The sequence below is a fragment of the Nelumbo nucifera genome, chromosome 5 (genome assembly GCF_055504915.1).
Source record: "Nelumbo nucifera cultivar China Antique chromosome 5, China Antique-T2T, whole genome shotgun sequence".
In the NCBI taxonomy this organism is placed as follows: Eukaryota; Viridiplantae; Streptophyta; class Magnoliopsida; order Proteales; family Nelumbonaceae; genus Nelumbo; species Nelumbo nucifera.
This window is the reverse complement of record NC_142653.1, coordinates 38,787,625-38,797,641: the sequence shown is the minus strand read 5'-3', so window position 1 is coordinate 38,797,641 and position 10,017 is coordinate 38,787,625. Positions and strand designations below refer to the sequence as shown.

The 10,017-nt window shown below is 38.4% G+C and overlaps 1 protein-coding gene across 2 annotated transcripts; it reads left to right on the top strand.

Moving 5' to 3' along the window:
• The first annotated feature begins 277 nt into the window (after positions 1–277).
• Positions 278–4,057, top strand: LOC104606678 (protein kinase STUNTED). 2 transcript variants are annotated; one of them, XM_088888770.1, is made up of 10 exons: positions 278–697; positions 809–906; positions 1,055–1,292; positions 1,406–2,143; positions 2,236–2,484; positions 2,582–2,745; positions 2,841–2,920; positions 2,994–3,141; positions 3,233–3,382; positions 3,472–4,057. In XM_088888770.1, exons 1-10 carry the CDS (start codon positions 490–492, stop codon positions 3,712–3,714), a joined length of 2,316 nt encoding a protein of 771 aa, XP_088744896.1. In that variant the 5' UTR covers positions 278–489; the 3' UTR covers positions 3,715–4,057. The 2 variants fall into 2 exon arrangements, with proteins under 2 accessions (XP_088744896.1, XP_010270301.3); XM_010271999.3 differs by having other exon boundaries at positions 1,055–1,304.
• Positions 4,058–10,017: the final 5,960 nt, after the last annotated feature.

Below are 10,017 nucleotides of genomic sequence, written 5' to 3'. Positions count from 1 at the left end.
CCTCATCACCGCCCATAAGAATCCAAGATTAGATGCGAATAAATAGGGCCCACAAGTTTAATCCATCCAAAAACTCAAACTGTGGGGCTAATGATGTAAAAACATGGTCATATCCATCCGATGAAGATCCAACGGCTTCAGGTATTACATCATCGTTGTTTTTTAACCCAGCAGCCCAGCTTTTTCACCGCTCGGCTTGTGGGTCCTACAGAATTGTGGAACGAACGGTCGAGATTGATTAAAAAGACGTATTAGATATGATTTATGATTTATTGTCGGGACTCATACTGCAGGCACTTTCTCTTTCCCTGAGAAAGGCGGATGGAAGCAAGCAACAGCGGTTAACGGGTTAAAAGGCATCCATCCTCAACGAAGATATAAAATCAGTTATTCTCAGGCAGAAAATGTGTTTGACGAATTGATGGACCGGAGAGTAACGACGGGAGACAGAAGAGGGCGATTGGGATCTAAGGGATCAGAAGAAGCGCAATGACTATTATGAGAACTCTCCCCGTCGGGGAAGGTCGCGGCGAGGGTTGTGGTGGTGGTGGTGGTGGTGGCGGGGGCGGTGAGGGCCGCACGGTTGTGGTGGGAGTGAAGTTGGATCAGCAAAGTAGAGAGTTACTAACGTGGTCTCTCGTCAAAGTCGCCCAGCCTGGAGATCGTGTTATTGCTCTTCATGTTCTCGGCAATACGGGTAAGAGAAGAAACTGGGAATAGTCAATAAATAGTTGGTTAAATAACCAACAAATTATCCGTCGGTTTTTCATATTGTTGGTTTAAATTTGTGGGTTTTGATTTTTGGCAGAAATTCTTGATCGAGAGGGCAAATCGTCTCTGCTGTCGCTGGTTAAAGCTTTTGATTCTGTACTTGCTGTTTATGAAGGTTTCTGCAACCTGAAGCAGGTTAAATTTCATCGCTCCCTCATTCCTTCCCTCCCTCCCCCTCTCTCTCTCTCTCTCTCTCTCTCTCTCTCTCTCTCTCTCTCTCTCTCCCTCCCTCCTTATTTTCTTAATTTTTGTTGTGGAGTCTGATTTGGTGGAAATGTTGAAGGTGGATCTTAAACTTAAGATCTGTAGAGGTTCATCCATCCGAAAAGTTCTGGTGAGGGAAGCGAAATCCTATGTGGCTAGCAAGGTCATTGTTGGGACTGCTACTCACCATCACACAATTGGGTCGTCGGTTTCGATTGCGAAGTACTGCGCGAGAAAACTCTCCAAAGATTGTTGGGTTCTTGCGGTTAATAATGGGAAGATCGTATTCGAAAGAGAGGCAACTTCGGCATCCACCGGTGGCTCATTAGGTTTTTTTTATTGTTTTTTCTGTATTTTTTTCTAGTTTTTATGTTCACTTTGATGTTGATTCAGAGTGGATTTCTCTCTCAATTTTTACTTCTTGTGGCAGGAGCGGAAGAACGCCCGCGCAAGAATTTTCTTACTTCAATTCATCGGTCACTGAGTAAAAATTCTAAAGTACTAAGTGATGCAACTGCCACGGCAACGGCAGAAGTTGACACGGTATATAATGAGGAAGCTGCTCGAAATTCTGAGGCGGACTTGTTGAAATCCGTGGCGGAGAGTTTGCCAGTTGCACTGAAACGGAATTGTTCAATTTGTGCGCCGGACTCTATTTCACGGGATACCCATTGTTCTAGAACTGCAGAAGAGCCTAATGGTTGCGATAGTGAAGGCAATTCTTTGGCATTGGTACCAGTACAGACCATAGAGGCTGCATCAAGTTCAATTTCTCTGCTGATTCGAGAAGTTCCAGAGTTGAGACCCGGTTGGCCACTTCTTCGCCGTTCAATTTTACCTGACCGGAAGGCTAAAGGTTCAGCAAAATCTTCTGTAAAGCAGATCTCTGTAGTTCAGTGGGCAATGCGGATACCCGGTAGGAATTCTTCGGCAGCAGTGCATCCTGATTGTAAACAAGCTTCTTGTGATAAGGACGAAGATTGTTCTTCCAATTTGGATGGACAGAACGGTGCAATTGTTCCAGTGGATACTGATGCTATCGTGCCTCCAGCTTCGCCTTACAAGAACCTTCCAAAAGAATTAGAAGGTCTACACGAGAAATACTCGGCCACGTGCAGATTATTCAATTACCAGGAGCTTGTCTCTGCTACTTCTAACTTCACGACAGGTTTGTTTTCAGTTTCATGATTATATGATATAATTTTGAGTTATAATATGTTAAATGGGGCTTCTTTGTAATGTTCTCATCTCTAATTCCAGAGAATTTGATCGGAAAAGGAGGTAGTAGCCGGGTTTACAGAGGGCATCTTCCTGATGGCAAGGAACTTGCTGTGAAAATTTTGAATCCATCCGAAGATGTACTGAATGAGTTTGTTTTGGAAATTGAGATAATTACTGCTTTACATCACAAGAACATCACATCCCTCTTTGGGTTCTGTTTTGAGGAGAACAATCTTCTCTTGGTCTATGATTTCCTACCCAGAGGAAGCCTAGAAGAGAACCTCCATGGTACATAACCTTCTTGTTTAGCTATCGACTAAATTTGCTGGTTCCTGTTGTCTTATTGTATGATTTACTATGTATTCTATTATCTGGTGTTTATTAGGTAATAAAAGGGACGATTCAGCATTTGGTTGGAGTGAGAGATATAAGGTGGCACTGGGTGTTGCCGAGGCATTGGATTACTTGCACAGTCGAAGTGATCAAGCTGTGATCCATAGGGATGTGAAATCATCTAATATCCTTCTTTCCGATGATTTTGAGCCCCAGGTGCTGTTCTTTTAAAATTTTCTAACCTCCCATCTGGAGTAACTGCAGTTGTAAATGTCACCCATTACTCATGTCATCCTTGTTTGTTTCATCAGCTGTCGGATTTTGGACTTGCTAAGTGGGCTTCTTCCTCATCATCCCATATAACTTGCACCGATGTTGCGGGAACTTTCGGGTTTGTATCCACTCATCCTCTAGCATCCCCATGACTTTTTCCTGGGAATTAAATTAAAATTTTTCTTTGGCAGATATTTGGCTCCAGAATACTTCATGTATGGCAAAGTAAATGACAAAATTGATGTCTACGCATTTGGTGTTGTGCTTCTTGAACTGCTTTCTGGAAGGAAGCCTATCAGCAGTGATTGTCCAAAGGGCCAGGAGAGCTTGGTTATGTGGGTAGGTCTTTCTGCATATTCTTGGTGTGGTTTCTTTGGTTTGAAAACCTTTTACTTTTCAGCTTATAATGGTAATTTGATGGCATAATCAGGCAAAGCCAATTCTAAATGGAGGGAAGACAACCCAATTGTTGGATCCATGTTTAGGTGATATTTATGACCCTGATCAGATGGAGAAGATGGTTTTAGCTGCTACCCTCTGCATCAGACGTTCACCTCAGTCTCGGCCTCGAATGAGCCTTGTAAGCACATCTTCTCTACTTTTTTTTAGCACTTCTGATAGGATTGATGTTCTAATTATTACAATTCTGTTTTTCTTTATTGATGATAGGTGTTGAAGCTCCTTCAAGGTGATGCTGAGATATCCAAGTGGGCAAGGATGCAGGTGGATGCTTCAGAACAGTTTGATACTCTGGATGATGAAGCAGTCCCTCCTCCTAACATCCAGTCCCATCTTAACGTTGCATTGCTTGATGTTGAGGATGACTCACTCTCCATTAGCAGCAGTGAGCAGAGTGTCCCACTGGAGGACTACCTGCAGGGGAGGTGGAGCCGCTCATCAAGCTTTGACTAACTTCGGTTTCAGCAAGGAAAGATGAACACCATCTTTTACTTGTGTAATTCTTTTTTGTAAATTCTTGTGGGTTTTGTTGTCTTTTGCACTTACAGTTTTCTATGCTTTTTTCTAAGTAGGTCTTGGATGAGAGGTTGTTGCAGAAGTTGTGCCCTCCTCCTTGACTTACTAGTAGTAATGTCTCAGTCCCTATTTGTTTGGGCTGGTTTTAGGAACCTTTATGCCAGTTCTCTTTAGTTGTTCTTAATCAGAAAGATTAAGAGCTGAATGTAGTTGAAATTCTCGGTTGATGTGAGCACAAGTAACCAATTCTCAATATATTATACCTGAAGAAGAGAACAAAGCAAGCTTTCCTGATAGTTAATGAATTTGGCTCTGCTGTAGTTTCTTTACGTGAACGTAGTTTCTTGTTCAGCACATGCTTCACCATGACTCTTACTATGAAGTTTCTTCTTTAATCGTTCCAAAAGCTCGGTTACCTGGTTTCTAAGTTCTAACCCCATTTGTTAATGACATACATTGAGTTCACTTATTGCCCTTCAGTGGGCTACAATTTTTTTCTGGTTTTTTTAATGGGTGATGGGGGTTAATAAAGATATCAAACTAGAAAGAGATGGATAAGAACAAACTTCGAACTGTTATCGAATTCAGTGTTGTTTGATTGTTTCCATTGTCTCCCCTCAATATCCAACCCCACCACCACCAGAGCACAAGCCACAGCGAACGCTAGATGTAAAGTAGAACTAGAAATTCCAACTCACAGAGCAAAAACCACCATGAGGTGGAGTACTTTCTTCTTGAAATCTCTATCGTATCCCTTGTGCATCTAATATACTACATACTAACACCTGTTTTTCATCTCTATCTTCATTTCCAACTATATGCGGTTGGATACATGAATCCCGTTTTGTTTCCGTTTGGTTTAGTGCAATATCTGTTATATTGTGAGTGTTTAAATCATTTATTAAATCTTATTACTTCAACTCATGGCCTTTTTATGAGGAATTAGCAGTCATTTATGAGTACTGTTGAAACAGGATTCATGTATATAGTAAGGAATTGGGACAAGGCTTTGATGGTATTGTTGTAATGGAAAAATCAATCAGATATTCAATTGGTTTTAATTAGTAAAAAGTAGAGCTTCGGCGAATTTTACATTGGAATAGATCTCAATTTTGAAAAACAAAAGTAAAGTTTCTTGTTTTACAGAACACACTAGAACTTAGTGAAGCCCCTTTCCCTTATTCTAAGTCCTAACCAAGTCTAGCTCTGGCCAAGTTGGAGAAATCGGAATAGGGTCTAGAATGGGAATTAGAAGTCCTGTTTGGCAATGTTCCCACCTATTTCTATTCTTTTAGAAATTCCTGTTCCAGAACAACAATTTTATTTCTTGTTCTTCAGGAGTAATAGATACGTTTGGCAAATTGTTTTTTGATAACGATTTTTTGTTTTATAGGAACAAAAATAGCGTTTGGATAATGAAACTATTTCTTAACATCAGTTTTGCAAATTCACCCTGTGTGCTTAAGTAACTTTTCAAATTCCCTATACACCAAACTCAGTTTGTTAAATTTATCTCTAAACTACATGCCAGAAATATCGTCGGTACTTTCTATTGTTCGCTCATTGTCCAACTGGAGTTAAAGGAGTCCCTCCTTCCTCTGAAATTTTCAGCGGCAAGTTGGAGGAGTTCACTTCCGAATGGAAATGTTTGGTAGGGTTTCTTTCTATCATTTAGTGTGAAATACCCAAAATACCCCTTCTCTCACGTGGGAACCGTTAACACGTATTCGTTAATAGGGGTTAACGTCATGGGAACCATGCGTTCTTTGGGAGCGCCGATTTTTCACTCTCAAAGAATGTGTTCTTTGGGTGTTGTTCTCACGCGAGAACACCTTTTCTTTTTATTTTAACGTTGACAAACAGGGCCAGAATGGCCCATTTCAATTTTGACCGTTCGGTTAGGCAAAATTGAAATCTCATTTTCATTCCTGGTGGAACCGGATTCTCCCTCTCCCATAGGAATGAAATCCCATTCTAGTAGATTAATGGGAACAGACCATTCCGATTCCAACTTGGAGGGATTGTGATTCCAATTACAACTATGAACTATATGCAAAGTTCAAAGTATCTCGGCACTAAAAACCTTGCACTTTTATATTTTTTCAATTTTTTTCAGAAATTGATTATTGTTATTTGTTAAGGTTTTTATATATATTTTTCATTAAAAATAGAGGATTATCGGGTGTTTCGGAATCCAAAAATACGATATGAGTCGTATCAAAATTTTGATCTTTTCACTCTATGGACCAAAAGATCTAAAAGCAAAGCACATTGACCTTTTCAGCTAATCCTCAAATTAGAGGCTGTTCCAATTCTGTATCGTAAGAAAGGGGCCAACTGCGAACCAGATTCATCGAATAGAAATTTGAAGCGGGAAACAGAAGTTCAAAAGCACGATCCCACTACGTGTGGATCGAACATGTCCACTAAAAATAGGGGCCAATACCCAATTCTCACATATCACACCGCAAAAGGAGGACAAACTGAGAATGTTAAGACCCAGATGCATCGAATGGAACAGAGAACAATTAAAACTACTAAACTGGCCACTGGGGTGTCGGAGCACCCTCACTCTGCACATGTGCTGCTGAATGCCGCTAGACATCGAAGTTTGCTGCGCCTCGCCTCCTGGGTTTCTGGCCATGTGCAAGGCTGATTCAGATCAATCCAAACCAAGGTTATAAAAACTGGACCGGACATGAAACCGTTTTGGTTATTGGTTTTTGGGTCAAAAAAGGTTTGACCAGTTGGTTTGAATAGACGGCTCATTTGGGTTTAACAAAAAAAAATCATGAGTTTTCAGCATTTCTCTTAAATTCATCACAATTTTTCAAAATGTCTAAAATTCACCATGTGACTAACTTCACATTAAACAGATTAATGGGTGTGAATATATTACCATTTTAACCTTCATAGAAAAATATAAAATATATAAAATAAATTAATGGATATTAATATATTACCATTTTAATATTTAGACATGAAAAAAAAGTTCAAAAAATATTTTTAAATATAAAATGCATAAAAACATAGAAATTACAAAAAATATAAAAAGTTATAAAAATTGCAAACAAAATAAAAAATTATTTTCAAATTATAGAAACTATAGAAATTGAAAAACAAAATAAAAAAAAAATTATAGAAAAACACAGAAATTGTAAATAAATAACAAAAATACAGGAAAATTTATAGATTGTAGAAAATTGAAAATTGAAAATTGAAAAAAAAACAGAAATTATAAAAAAAACATTGGAAATTATAACAAAACACATGGACACCTCTGTTAGGAAGCATCAACGGTGTACTAACGGAAGGTGAGTTTTGGAAAATAAAAACTTACTGGCACAACACGGTGAGTTTTAGACATTTTGAAAAGTTGTGGTGAGTTTAAGAGAATTGTTGAAAACGTGAATTTTAGACAATTTCCCTAAAAAAATGTAAAAAAAAACATCCAAAAACCATTATCTGAATTGATGGGTGTGATCAAATCAACAATTTTTGTCCTACAAGCAATTTTAGGGTAAAACGAAACCAATTGTCTGATCGATTCTCGGTTCGATTTTTAAAACCATGATCCAAACTGTTCATCAAATCAAATGGCAGCATTGGTTGGCCAAGTGTACATTTCCTGCCCACCTCAGCCCTTAACCAAAGAACCACGTTTCAGACTTTCTCCACTTGAACTGCAGCTGTTCTATTCCTATTTTATTCATTTCAAATAAGAAAGAGTGAGAGAAGATAGAGTGTCCAGCTGTCCATGTGACAATAGGCTAGGTGGAAAACCTACCACGAAACTCTATTTATTGACTGTTGGGCTGTCACCTCAGTTTCCCACATGAAGGATAAACAACTGGGTTTGTAAGTTGAAATTGAAACCCTTGGCTCCAAAAATCATCCCAAGGAACCTGCTCCCCTAAATTATAAAACTTGTCAATCTGCTGGCCTCTCTTCCTCTATAAAGCTCTAACAGTTCTGAAAGGTCTGGCTCTAAACTCTGGTTGTTGGCATTTCAATTCCCTTGTTTGGAACTGGCAAGAATGAACCTCAAGATTGAAACTTGCAAACCACTGCATTATTAGGATGATTTTTTTCTATGAGATTAAAACTAATTAATTGTAACCTAATCACCAACCACTTTGTGTGATAACATTTGCACAGACAAAAACTGAATAATTCTAGATCGATAATGGTGCTTACCCAACTTGAAGGCCTTGTTCGTTTACAATTTTTTACTTAAATATTTGTTGGGTAACACTTACTTGAATAAATTCACTTACTCATATTCTTTGATTCCCAAATAAATAACATAATGACCATTTTATTCATAAAAAATTAATGTTAAAAAGGGAAAATTTGCTCATCATGCTTTATGAACTTTTCTCCCAAATGAGAAAGTTATTTGTCCACATGAGAGATGGGAAAGTTTACTCGGGTAAATGAAGTTCTCTTTACCAATGTTTTCAACCAGCCATTGACCTGAGCTTTTGAACTGTCACCCGGCCAAGATTCTAGGTCCGGTTCAATCAAGACCTGTCAAACAATCAAAAGCCCTTGACTTGGTCAAAAACTATTCGACCCAATCAGTTCAACCATTGATCTTGTCACCGGGTCACGCATTGAACACTCAATGTATGCAAACTTTCGGAGGCCATAACTTTGCACTCTGATACTCAATTGGTATGATTTTTTTTTTTGATTTTGGGCAACTTTTCGAGATCTATGTGTTCCAATGCGCCATATAAAAAAAAAACTTTTTTGGACTCAAATTGTAATTTTTAATATTTTTATAAATAAAAATATAAATTAAATATAAAAATACATATAATATATCGAAAACATATATTTATACATTATTTATTGATAAAATATATTTATATACATATATACATACTCAATACATATATACGATGAGATGACACAGTCTGAACCATTCGACCCGGCCAATCAAACCGATCACCCATGACGCAGAGGCAAAAATGATTCAACCTCTAGGTCAGTTTTTAAAACATTACTATTTATCATGGGCCCAAAATGAACACCGTAAAATTGGTTAATAAAAAGGGATATCCATTGAAATGACTGCATTTAGGCCCCAGCCCATTCAAGTTTTGTCAAATGGTCAATTCAACCCAAGTAGCAGTAGATGGGAGGAACTGTCATAGTCACAGGAACTCCATTACCGTCCACTCACCACATCCTGAGACAGATGCCTCTTTCCATATGGATGGATGCCATAAACAGTCCATGGGTGACGTTAGGACTCTATTGACCATGAACCCATGTGACCAGAGTTGTTCAAGAAGGATCCCATCACCCTCCACAAGGAATTACTATACGCCTCAGAGGTTGAGTGTTGAGACCCATACATCATTCGTCGTGGTGGGGAATGTAATATATATATAATGATGAACCCCAATAGCTAGAAGTGTCCAGAAAATATTTTCAGCAGGAACACTGGATGGTTGATCCTGATGGCCTTTGTATTTGTTGTTAGGTATATATAAAATGTCAAATGACAGCAAATTGGGCAGGTAAGGGTATAATGAAGGCTGAAAAGATCTAAAATCCAGTGGTTTTGGACTAACCACAAGCTCTTTTCTTTGGCTTTGTCCTGTGGCCATGGATACTTGGACTAACTTATTGAAATCTGTTGAAATAAATAAATAAAAAGAGCCATTACCCAATAAATGCTTGTTAGCCCAAGAAAAGATATTAAATTACAAAGGTCAAAAGGAAAAGGAGAGATGAACTATGATCATACATTTATTTAGAGTTTGGACAAAACAGTGTTTTGTATCCTGTATAACTTGGTTTGATTTAAATGGTAAGAAAATGAAGTTTTCATCAAAAAGGGGAGAAAATATGGTTCAAATATTTTTAGCCTGAAAAAATCCCCACCCATTTTACATGAAGAAAAAGCAGCCATGGGTTAAGTTAAATTCCATTATCCAACTGTTTACAAGAAAATAAGAACAAAAGTTTGTGTTGAGATCTAAAAAAAATTATTTAGTTCTCAGTGGTTTCAGGCCCCTAAATTAGTTATGTTACAACTGAGTCCGGATTTCCTGTCCACAAAAACTCTGCTCACATTTATCGTAGTCATACATAGAGAACATTTCATCCTCTAGGGGTGATGTTTACAATTTACGGGGGGTAGTGTATTGTGGGTAGGCGTGGGCAAAGTTTTCATGGGCCGGAGATCCCGACTCGCTACAACTTACCTTGTTCTCCCTCTTCAGC

What these genes read in the sequence shown, in the direction of transcription:
- LOC104606678 (XM_010271999.3), top strand. Translation starts at nt 490, where the DNA reads ATGACTATTATGAGAACTCTCCCCGTCGGGGAAGGTCGCGGCGAGGGT. An exon ending in GTTTCTGCAACCTGAAGCAG is followed by an intron (nt 907 to 1,054) that starts GTTAAATTTCAT and finishes GAAATGTTGAAG; the next exon opens with GTGGATCTTAAACTTAAGAT. An exon ending in AGGAGAGCTTGGTTATGTGG is followed by an intron (nt 3,142 to 3,232) that starts GTAGGTCTTTCT and finishes TGGCATAATCAG; the next exon opens with GCAAAGCCAATTCTAAATGG.